This window comes from Bipolaris oryzae (genome assembly GCF_000523455.1).
Source record: "Bipolaris oryzae ATCC 44560 unplaced genomic scaffold scaffold_28, whole genome shotgun sequence".
NCBI classification, from domain to species: Eukaryota; Fungi; Ascomycota; class Dothideomycetes; order Pleosporales; family Pleosporaceae; genus Bipolaris; species Bipolaris oryzae.
The window spans coordinates 87,749-99,990 of NW_006911304.1; the positions used below are offsets into that span (position 1 = coordinate 87,749).

A 12,242-nucleotide genomic window follows, 5' to 3' on the forward strand; every position below is an offset into this window, starting at 1 on the left:
TACAGAGGTCGAGTTCGCTGGTTATTCTTGTGGAAGACACTTCGATCCAGTCTTGATGATGATCCGACTTGACGACATGCTTTTCTTTGCCGTCATGGTCTTGGGATTGTTTGATTGTTATGTACCTGCCATTCATACAATCCCATTGGCTATAAACGCGAATCCCTGGCTCGAGTATTAATCCTAGATCCCAAAGCCCATCAATTGACGACGGGTGGTTGAGTGGAGAGTAAGGTGGGGCTCGGTAGATGTGCTCAAATGACTCTTTCACTTTTATTTCGAACAAAGACTTGTTCTGTTCTGATGCATCAAAAATTTCATGGCAGTCTTTGAGTTCAAGAGCTTGTACCATGTAAGCTACGAAGCATGGACACAAGGAGTTTTTGAAGACCCCAAGAAGTTGGAACAGTACTTCCTTGTCGGAACTGTCGTAATCAACGACGATGGAGGCTCCATCTGAAGCAATGGATCGGAGAGAATAGATGCGGTCCCGGGGATTCTCACACTCTCTCCCAGGCAGTACGTGGAAGAGCGAAATGAAGCTGCTACCCATGACCTTCTGTGATTCACACAAGGCTCCCAGATAAGTGTGGAAAGTTTGTGTCCTAGTATAAACCCGGGGGTGGCTATCTGATTGACCGCGATCGGGCACTAGCTTCGAGATACCTGGAACTTTACCAACCTCGACTTCCGAGTTGTTAGCAAGAAGCCTGAGTTTTCTCGCAGAGAGTATCTCTTGTGTAATCCATGCTCTTATCCAGTATGAATTCTCCGCTAGCTCATTCCAGTCTTTCTTCAGCTCTCTGTTTCGCTCTTTTATATGATTTTTCCATATCCTTAGGGTTTCATCATGTGTCTTGGGTTTCAAGGCGTTCAACTCGCGCCAAAAGACAAAGGCTCGTTCTATCCGATCACTGTAGCCCAGCCATCCAACAACCTCTCGGGCCCCCGAGTAGATTCTATGCATCATGGCAACCTGGTGGTTGAGCTCTGAGTTGGAGCTCTTATTGTGTCCCGAACGAGAGTTTTGTTTGATGCAAATGTAATCTGTCCAAATTGCGCGCTGTGAAATGGCATACTTTGGACGAATCGTATTCAAGAAAGTCCATAGATTCTTGCGGACTTGCAAGCTCTTGCCGTTGACTAAGATTTCTTGCTCATCTCCCTCTGGGCCCCATACGTAAGAAAGACAGTCATATTCGTCTTCTACATTGGTGTGCCACAATTCACATTGGATGAGACCGTTATATGACAGCTCAGGTAGAATTCTGAAGAGCCGGATCGATCGTTTGTTGTGGTCGAGTTTTTCATGCTTGAATACTGAGCGATCGCGGGTGGGATGATCGTTGTGTGCCATATGTTTGAAAAGATGTATGGTTGGGGCTAATGGGCATCAGAATAGGATAATGGCGAGTAAGTCAGGTATGGGGAAGAGCAGCGAAGAGCAAGCAATATTTGGACAACAGCTAAACACCCAGAAAGCGGTGAGGTACCTGTAAGTAAAAGGGGGATGGGGGCTGAGCAAGGTAGAGATATGCACGGCCAATACATCAGACCAAACGATTGGCTATGAACTTTCGGATGTGTTAGCCGGGGACTGCCTCAGGCAACGAAAGTGAAGGACCAAACATTGACATGAAAAACCCGGAATTCAGGTCATGGATAGAGAGGAAGAAAACTGCGATTATTTTACTGAATCTCCAACATCTAGTTATCAGTTCTGTGAGATGATTCCAGTGAAGCACACTATAGCCCTTGAGCATTAGTGTAAAGTCCTTCACCGTAGGGAGAATGCGAAGAGGTGCAAGGATGCGATCCTTCAGCCTTTCGCAATTGAATTCGTCCTCCTCTTATGTTTTTATTTGATTGAATGACCTTGAACGTTTCAAGCGACTGTCGACCGAATGCTTGTTGAGCATGCTTCTGGGTATTTGGTTAGTGTGATATTGAGGTCATCCAAAGTTGATGATATGGTGAGCCATACAGCCACTTTTTTCACGTGACATACTTACGAGTGTTAAAAACATACAGGTAAATTAACGATGCACCTGATCCTGAATATCTGTGAAGAGGCTCCATCTAATTCGGTAAGATTTCTTGTACAGGACAAGACCATAGCATTTGCTGCGTTGCAATTTTCTAGTTGTACACGTCCAACGCTATCCTGTCTTCCATAAGAGCGTTATACAGGCTGCCTTTCCGTTCGGATGGCGTACTCGGACCATTGCTTTTCACATTGATGGGGGCGATAATGCTGATGTCCCCGCATGTCCGTAATCTGTGATGCAGCGGATTTTGTTAGTCGCTAACGAATCAATACTTTATAGGGAGCACCGAGATGGCTGCGCAGATAATGGGAATCCTAAAAAGGGTCATCAAGACAACGTTAACAAGGCTGCATGCTCCGAGATGTTGTTGGGTCGGAGAAGATCGGGATATGGTCAGAATTGGCGTTGAGCGGAGCCTAATCGCTTAGCGCGAAAGCGGATCCCCGAGCTGGCGGAGCTGAGCAACTTTTCGAATCAACACCACCGCAGTCAACCCCGACTTCACCCCTCGTCCATCCTGCTCGCCCTTCACAATGCTGTCCAGGACAATTAGGCGGAGCATTGCCTCGCCCTTGAGGCGCAATGCCATCACCCCTGTTGCGCGCCCCGCCTTCAGGTCTGTCACCACCGACGCCGCTTCATCGCATACCGACCCGGCCAATGTGCCCTCAGTAAGCAATTCTCCCCGGTAGCCAATTCACGGGTTATCAGTACGCAATGGGTTACTAACCGCTCGCAGGAGGACGACAAGCCTTTTGAGATCCGCCTCTCGGACGAGGCATTCGAGACATATGAACTCGACCCGCCGCCATACACCATGGACGTCACCAAGAAGGAGCTGAAGCAGATGTACTACGACATGGTCGCTGTCCGGTATGGAACCTCGGAATTCTAAAATTTCCAATTGTAATGGCCTTCTAACGCGGGGAATAGACGCATGGAAATGGCCGCCGATAGGCTCTACAAGGAGAAGAAGATTCGGGGTTTTTGCCATCTGTCCACCGGTCAAGAGGCCGTCGCCGTCGGTATCGAACACGCCATTGAACGCGCCGACCATCTCATCACCGCCTACCGCTGCCACGGCTTCGCTCTGATGCGCGGCGCAACCGTCAAGTCCATCATCGGTGAATTGCTCGGCAGGAGAGAGGGTATTGCCTACGGAAAGGGTGGATCCATGCACATGTTCGCCCCCGGCTTCTACGGTGGAAACGGTATCGTTGGTGCTCAGGTCCCCGTTGGCGCTGGTATCGCCTTCGCATGCCAGTACACCAACAAGAAGAACGTTACCCTGGCTCTCTACGGAGACGGTGCTTCCAACCAGGGTCAAGTCTTCGAGGCTTTCAACATGGCTAAACTCTGGAACTTGCCCGTCATCTTCGGTTGCGAGAGTGCGTAAACTATCCCTCAAATACATGTTAAGTCTGCTAACTGGTCATAGACAACAAGTATGGTATGGGTACCGCTGCCAACCGCTCGTCTGCCCTCACCGATTACTACAAGCGTGGTCAGTATATTCCCGGTCTGAAGATCAACGGCATGGACGTCCTTGCCGTCAAGGCTGCCGTCAAGTACGGAAAGGAGTACGCCGCCGCTGGCAAGGGACCCCTTGTTTACGAATACGTCACCTACCGTTACGGCGGACACTCCATGTCCGATCCTGGAACCACATACCGAGTAAGTTTATCTGCTGTGTGATGTATGCTTCAAATACTAACAACATATAACAGACCCGTGAGGAGATTCAGCGCATGCGCAGCACAAACGACCCCATTGCCGGCCTCAAGCAGAAGCTCCTCGACTGGGGCGTCACCTCTGAGGAGGAGCTCAAGTCCATCGACAAGCAGGCTCGTTCCGACGTCGATGCTGAGGTCGCCGAGGCCGAGAACATGGCTCCACCAGAGCCTACTGGCAAAGTCCTGTTCGAGGACATTTATGTCCGCGGCTCCGAGCCTGAGTTCCTCAGGGGACGCATTCCCGAGGAGAACTTCTACTACACCGAGCACGACATGGGTGGTGAGAAGAAGCCTGTCGCCAGGACAGCATAGAGGCTCCCCCTTTTCTTACGAGATTTAGACGTCCCCCGACACATGAGCCGTAGGGGATGGAGCATGTGGTGCAGGGGAAGAAAGGGGAATTGTAATTCTAGGATTTTGAAGGCTTCCTACATGCTTGTAAACAGCCAAAGGAGCATGGTTCGTGCATTGAATGACATTCTTGAAACCACCCCTTTCCTTCTTTCCATTTTGTGGGCACAATGATGAGTTTTTGAAATTTACAATCCTCGTGTTTTTTGCAGCGTGATGTATGGCGTGCCTGTTGTCATGTTGAAAGGCGATCATATTGGGTTTTACTAGGGCCCCTTTTTTTTATCCATATATACGATGGAGGTTTATGTATCTTTCGACTAGCGATATCGCGTTGCTTCTCTATCGAGTCGTTGACCTCGGCGGATGTTCTGTATCAGACTAATATGTCAAACTGTCGTTGTGAAGAATGACGAGAAGTCCCTTGACTTCATGAGCTTACCCATGACGTACTAAGGAGAGCTAGTTTAAAAGAACTAAAAGAAGCTGTAAGCTTGTTTGCCTAGATTAGTGATGGATAGCTAGGGGTCATGGTGTTGTGGTTATTTTTCCAACACGCATCGAAGAAAACCTGCTTTTGCGGTCTCATATCTTATGCCTAATTCGAGTACTGTGAGTGGTGATGTGATGGCTGCTTCGTCGACTGTTCCATTTCTGAAATGGGGTTTAGTACTGCTAGTGAATGTGTATAGGGAGGCAATGGCGTGATGCCAAACGAGTGAAAAGTCCGGTCGCTTGGCATTGGCAGCATGGAGATTGCAGGCTGGGACTTTTTTCATTCTTTCATATGTGCGGTATTTCAGTATGTATGAGATTACTGGAAGAGCAATTGTGGAGGAGCATGTGGAAAGAGGAGTTCTTTTTTTTTCATTTGCTATTTATGTACGTATAGGGGTTATATGTATCTGTGTATGTGTATGCAATCTAGAAGCATGGTGTTCAGGAAGTGGACGGATGCTTGTTCGCGCGTCGAGAGTTTGCGGTTTGTGGTTGATGTTCCGTTTTCCTGGATTGGCGTTTTTTTGTTTGAAATCCGATGTCTTTGGTTATTGGTTTCTTTGGGATGATTGAATTGGTGATGTGTGTTGGTGGGCTTGGGTTTGTTTCATTCTCAAACCATTCTGTATACCTTTCTCCATTCTACGCTGAGATATACGCGACCGAAGGGCCACATGTCTGACAAACTCTGGCTGCTACGTTTTGCCCATGTGCAAACGAAGATGGAGACTGCTGAAGGCAACGAGAAGTGATGCGAAAAGAAGCAAAGGAGGAATGAGTCTTGGATGGTGTACAAATAAAGAAAAAAGAAGATGTGTGCGATGGCTAGTGCGATCAAAATGAATCGCGGACAGAGAACATGTAAGATTCTTTGTCGTATGTAATTCCTTGATTGAGCTACACCGAAACATCGTCTTGGTTAGAGAATGCAATACGACAGAGTGAAATGGACTGACCTGAGATAATCTGAACCCTAGCCTCAAAATCCTTTCTACACGGTTCTTCACAGTGCTTGCTGGCTCAAGGTATCGTTCTTCTTCATCACGCTCCCTTTCGAACCATTTCTTAGGAAAGTAGCCATGAGTCCAGATCAGACCTCTTGTAAGGTAGTCTTCCGGAAGTGGCAACTCGTCAACTCTCTCACCGTCATCAGGGAAGATGCTGGATGTGATTATGGTGTCGATGTTCCCTGAGTGGGTATGTGGTTGAGATCTCGCCTGAATCTCGGTTTTTACCAATGCACTGAGGACAGTGGCAATCACACCCCAAGGCATATCGGTCACTAGATCAGAAACGTATGGGTTAGAAGCAAACGACGCAGTGAAAGAAAGCATGACGTTTACGTGCGAAAGCACGTTCTTATCACCCAAGCGCTGGAGTGCGACCATAAAGACTTCGTGTGTCAGAGCTTTGGCGTTCCGGAATACTGGCTGGTCAACGAATTTTGATATCTCTTCAGTGATCTTTCCTGGAACAAAGGCGGGCGGCGGTATTTCTTCTTGACTAGAGATTGCCGTTACCCGAACGTCATCTTTCACAGTGGTAGACGAAGTATTCTGCTCGTTCTCTTGTAACTGGGAAAGGAATGCCTGGCGAAGAGGGTTCAGGTCCATACCGTATTCGAACCAGCCCGCAATGTTCGTGACGGCGACCCATACGCCTTGATCCTTCCACTTTGCCGTCACTCGACTGATATAGCTATCCAAGCTATCCATGAACTCAGTCTTGGCCTTTAAGAATTCTTCCGACGCCCCATTGTCCTTGACCGAACGTCCCAAAAATTGTAAACCATGGGGTTTAATGAAGCTGACATCGATGGGAAGAGCGTGCGGGAGACTAGCGGTGTTGTGATCAACGACCGGATCTAGAAGAGTCCGGATTGACTCGCGCGCACTTCCAAAAGGCTTGACGCAAGTTAAAGACCGGGAATAGTAGTACATCTGCTGGAGAGCATTAGGTCTCGCCAGAATCGCCAGATGGTGGTATAGACGTCCGACGATTGGGTTTTTGTCCGCTGCTTTCGTGTACCAGGATCGTGCTACGCCAGCCCAAGTGTCACGATCACGGACGTCCTCATCCTCAATAGCCATACGGTATCTCCCCAGATCACCCAAACATTCGATCCAAGTATCTTCAAATGCAGGAACCGTTTCATAAAGTAACGCCATCATCTGATAGGCCAAATATATGAAAGCCAGCATATAATCCATGCTGTCGGGAAGGCGCCGCCGAAGTAACTCCAAAAAGGAATGAATTCCATGCTTCCACATACGTGCAGGCATGGAGTATTTAGCTGCCAGGCGACGAAGCGCCTGAGAAGCAGAAGGATGCTGGCTAGCTAGAAAGAAATCATGATGCTCGTGTAAGAGGGTGCGATGTAAAGCTATCAATGCCTGCCAGTGATCAGGGGGTAGCTTTGTATTAGGGTCCTGTATAGCCGCTGCTTGGGCACGATCAACATGTATACACTTATTTTCAACCATAGCAAGTCCGGCGTAAATGGACTTGACCTCAGATGCAAGTTGCTCATGTGATATTGGCCGGGAGTCTGGCTGTAAGAGAAGGTCAGGGAAGCGCTCATCATATTGCGGATGGCTAGTGAGATTGGGCTGACGGGGCGCAGTTTGAGGTTTTGGCGTGCTCCGCTGTGTTCGAACAGGAGATCTAGGTTGAGAAGACTGGAGCTTAGTGCTCTTGGTCGCTTCGGCCGACCACTCACTGGATGGCTCAGGTGTAGACCGATGAGGCGACGAGGTGCCTTTGGCATTTTGTTTAGGATTAAAGAATCGCGGGTCAGGTGACTCTGATCTTAGTTTATCCGAAGTAATACGATAGGGATTTTTTCTTGAATAATCCAAGTCACTGACGTCAAGGCCGGACGGGGTTTTCCCCCGATGACCAAAGGCTTCATGCTCGGCTGGTCTTTTACGCGAAGATGGAGATGAATTAGGAGCAGACCCTTTTCCAGAGCCCAAAGTAAGGGTTGCAATGTCTGGGGCGGATTGGTCGCCTGCGGTTGCAATGGATGAGTGTTCCGTCCTTTTTATAATGTCAGATGCTGACATGGTATGTGGGGGCTGAACTGCCTTGGTGCTTACTTCAACTCAGCTGCTAAATGGTGGAATTTTGCTCTTGCCTGCTGCGCGTCTAATCCGATGAATTCCGAAGAATGCTCCGCCTTCCCGTGATCCCACAGCTGGCCCCAGCTCTGGAACACCCGACAGCTCCTATGCTCTGGAAAGGGACAGAGAAGCTCGGAAGCTGCCTCGGCCTTTGTCCTCTGGTTGCTCAGCGTCTTGGCGTACTTGGTCTGATGAAAACCTTCAACGCTCATTGTGCGGCTGGCTGTTTCACGTGTAGTTTTCGGATTGGTGTTTTCGTCCTGTGAAGTTGGCATGTGCCAAGCGATCTGGAACGTATAGTGATTGGCGGCCGAAAATACGCCCACATTACCCAAGCGGTTGCGCGCACTCGAGCAGATTGTGAGCTGGGTATTCCCAAATCACACTTCTGAGCTTCTTGGAATCAAATCTGAGCCTCGAATTCGCGCACTATTGTACATGGACCAGTTCGGGGCATTAGGGGGTGAAAAAGAAGAAAGTAGGAAAGACGCAGAGAATCCGGCCGGAACCGAGAATGGCGTTTGAGACGACAGGGACAGCGATCGCGCGTGTAATGAGTTCAACAAGTTCAAAAAGACAAGGATACACTGTATGACGTGAAGTGATAGACGTGAAGCTATGGAAGCGTCATGATGCTGTTCAGCTGAAGCGCATGAATGGGTGATGTATAACCTATCGAGGCTCTTGTACGCCACCAGTCACTAGGCAACAAGGCAAACAGGCAAGCAGGCAACAGGGCGCCACCTGAATTGCACCGGATAAGCTCGTCCTTCATTCAACCCCTGCCATGCATTCTCTTACGCTTGCAACGCACATACCAACCGCCTCCCGCGCTACACATAATTGAGTGCTGGGCTTCAATACTGCGCAAAAAATAAGGCAAAAACAACATAGCTCAAGGCAAATGTTGATGGGCATCATCATACCGAATATATCTTTGCTGAGGCTCTGCGGGCCATGGAGTGCCCGCCTGATTCTGCCCCACCTACCTGCCACGTCTCGATACTAGGCACTAGGTGCGTAGTGTAGGCTCAAAGACTCTGCATGGACAGCTGATACAGGTGAGATGCGAAGCAACTCCCCTGCACGTGACGAGACACAATCATAAGCCCAAGAAGTGGGTGGAAAGAGCATAGTTATTAGTGGAGTGATCGGAACACGCCCGTTTGCCATTCTCATCTCCCATTGCCCAACGGTCCATCCGCGCCTCAACCGTAGTACAAGAGCCAACATCGGATCTTCTCCTCTAATGGTACTTGCTCGTCATCGCAGCATACATGTCTTTTTGGGTGGAACACGCGAAACAGCAACAGAAACATGCTAGTCTTTCTAGCTATTCGACTGGATTCATACACGTGTCTTTATGCAACACGAAAAGAGTTTGCTTGATGGCCACACAGGCCGCTGTGGATTTATGAAAACAAAACACTACAAGTCAGATCTGCATGCACCCGATCATAAATGTTGCAAATGCAATATCTCCCGAGTGGCGTTTCTCGCGCTTAACATATCGCACATGTAGAGAAGCCTTGTGCTCTGGAAGTACGGTCAATTTCCAGTTGTGCGATTCAGTGCTTCCCGGTGGAGTTCCAGGCAAGCATACGTATGATATCAAAGAGTAAGACTACCATCACCCAGACCCTTTATGGTGATTCTAGTCCTCCATCATGAGATGAGCCATTCAAAGTAGAAGGAAAATATCGGTCAAACCATGGGGCCGCGATCCGGCAGCAAACGCATCAGCTCCTCTGCTAGATCCAGCCACCAGGACTCCCCCTTTTCAGACACCACATGATAATTTGTACAACACCCAGATATGAGGTAGGCAAACCCTACATCGAATCATGCACCTGCCATTGATGCCACTCCTCGGGATCAACATTGATGATGTTCACCGGATCATAATAGTATCGTCATACTGCTCTCTGGCTATTGGACTCTCGAGTTTCTCCAGAACATCATTCGGCGTACGAAATTCTTGCATAACTTGTTGACTACTAACATCTGTGCCGAGTCCTTACATAAAAATTGCTGCCTGCTACTACTAATATTTGGTTGATTGTCACTCTCGCTACTCAGTCCTAAGGTATGACAGGGTGTATGGTGAGACATTGTTCCTTGTTCAAGATAGAACCACGCGCTGCAAGAATGACATACCGAGCGGCCTCCAGGCAACACAAGGGTTTCACATGTAAGCAAGTGTTTGAGCCACAATAGTGCAAGACACTAACATCTCCACAGGAATGTAGTCCTCTGACGAAATGAAGCGTAAGAGCTGAAAGCTGATGGACCTGTTGTTTGATCTTGTTCGGACATTGGCACAAGGCAAAGCGGGATCGGGCGACACGTCTTGTTCCCCGGCCAGTGAAAGCTGCCGTAGAGCCTTGGGTGCTTCCGGGCCCTGGATCATGGTGTGGCTGCTGCTATTCATTTGTACTTACTTTATCCAACTAACAAAGAAGCATCATGCATAGATCACAGCGTCATCGTAAAATATCGACGAATAGCTATTAAACATCAAGGCCACGATCAGAAGACATATCTTGAGGCAGTAGACTGCAGCATGAAATATGTATCCGGTTTCAGCGATATCATGGTGCTGGCCTGCAAGGCTGAGCGTTGAGCTCTGCGACATTGATATCAAAACAAGGCTGAAATATATGCATACTGCAGCAAGGATCCCTTCATTACCCCTTGATAGTCGGTCAGCGTTCCAATCTAGAAATAAAATGATGATGCCTCTTGCTGGGAAAACGGTTCCACGGGGATGTGCAGAAATGGTAACTCGGATGGACACGAAAAGCTGAATACCGAGGTTGGGGCCAAAACATGTGGATCTGGAGCACCTGCACCCGCAAGGCTGACTATCAGACTTAGGGCTGAAAGAGTGGGGTGAACTACACACCGAACCACGGTTCTCTTACTAGTGCCGAATCATGCAGTCAGCGTCAGCGTTCAGGAACTCCCATATGGGCCCTCTATTATGGGGGCCTCCGGTTTGTAAAGTGAAATATCCTAAGTTTGGATCAGGGTAAGGCAAACAATATATCGACACCAACAACCCACGCTCAGGGTGTCAGACTGAGCGAACACATGACCAGTAAAACAATATGCACCTCGGATAAGACTCCTTACACTGCAGCAAAAGCACATAGGCTCACATCTACGCCTCTGATTTCAGCACATGTGCCCTATACCGATCAGCGTAGGCCAAACTGCCAATGGCATAAAGTGTTCCCCCACCCTCCACCCACATAAAGCGGTAAGAGCTGTAAGCCGCGCTTTCTAGATTATTTTATTTGCCTTATGCCACTATCAAGCAGGGTTTAGAGAAGCATATATAGTCCCCCAGAATCATGATGCTGCACGACCACGTTCGAGTGAACAATAGTACGATGGAGCGAGTGATCGAGATATGGACGGCACTCTGCGTAGGTACGATGTGCCACATGCTGCAGCCGCAATCTCGTATCTGAGGATGCGCCGGTCATTCGCTTATTTTCCCTGTAATTACTTTTTGCTCCATATCTGACAACGGTCAATATATGCATGGTAAGTGCGGGAAGCTATCAGATGGTCCTTCAGAAAATGACGCGAGCGTCTAAAACATCCCGCGCCAGGAACTATTTTCCCAGCATCGGAATGATTACACCGTACGGGTGAACGGATCACGAGGCGGGGCATCCGGAGTAATCAGGGCACAATTCAGGCTGCAACCGCATTGGTCTGTACTAATCTCAACGTATGTAGTATTCGTGTCGACAATGGGGCAATCCCTTGGGGGCCGAAACGCCACCAGCTGAGTCGATCAGTTCATATATTGATGAGGCTGAATAACTTGAGTGCAAGACATGTCATGCTGCTTCGAGTAATCCGTAGTTCGCATTCTTGCTGCCCATCTGCCTCAATCGTCACAATCAGGTAGAGAGAATGTCATCCAAACGCAGCTGTTGACATGGCGTATGTCTCGGTGGTCAGCTGCAAAAATGTATGTCATACGGCGACTCCGAGTTGAAAGACAAATTGGCAATTTGCCTCTGGTATGAATAAAGCTCCCAGCCACATGTTCAAGGAGCTGAGAAAGAGGCGAAAACGATCATGATGCTAAGTGCGCAGGTCCTTCAAGCTGAGAACTATAGGTATACGCGAAGCTATAGTAAGGGGCTCTATCTAATCGTGGTTGACCAAGGACATGGTCCTAAAACATGGCATGAATCTACCAACTGCCGAAACAAGAGTGGCCTAGGTTTTCAACACATTGGGGTTAGTTCCAGTATCGGATAGTTACACCGACGATGGATTCTTGTGTACGCTTTCATCCTAGGTGTATGTGGTGGGCAGCGAACAGGAGTACTGGTGACATTCACCGGATTTGAAAGCACAGACAAAGTTGTGCTTCAGCCCATTGATCCAGAACGACACTCACGCCATAGTATTCATGGAGAATAGACTTATCGACCATGATTCAATAATATTTGTAAGTATAGTGG

At 48.5% G+C, this 12,242-nt stretch overlaps 3 protein-coding genes across 3 annotated transcripts; 1 reads left to right on the forward strand and 2 right to left on the reverse strand.

The window, feature by feature from the left end:
- Window positions 1-373: 373 nt before the first annotated feature.
- Window positions 374-1,357, reverse strand: COCMIDRAFT_45411 (uncharacterized protein; the record flags this gene model as incomplete). The annotated part of the gene is made up of 1 exon (XM_007687315.1): window positions 374-1,357. A coding segment is annotated over one exon (984 nt), but the record flags the coding sequence as incomplete, so codon positions are not given.
- Window positions 1,358-2,581: 1,224 nt separating this feature from the next.
- Window positions 2,582-4,093, forward strand: COCMIDRAFT_34533 (uncharacterized protein; the record flags this gene model as incomplete). Its single annotated transcript, XM_007687307.1, has 5 exons — window positions 2,582-2,719; window positions 2,788-2,921; window positions 2,982-3,436; window positions 3,487-3,722; window positions 3,776-4,093. 5 exons carry the CDS (start codon window positions 2,582-2,584, stop codon window positions 4,091-4,093), a joined length of 1,281 nt encoding a protein of 426 aa, XP_007685497.1.
- Window positions 4,094-5,464: 1,371 nt separating this feature from the next.
- Window positions 5,465-7,964, reverse strand: COCMIDRAFT_88688 (uncharacterized protein; the record flags this gene model as incomplete). The annotated part of the gene is made up of 3 exons (XM_007687331.1): window positions 5,465-5,527; window positions 5,587-7,669; window positions 7,729-7,964. 3 exons carry the CDS (start codon window positions 7,962-7,964, stop codon window positions 5,465-5,467), a joined length of 2,382 nt encoding a protein of 793 aa, XP_007685521.1.
- Between the last annotated feature and the right edge of the window lie 4,278 nt (window positions 7,965-12,242).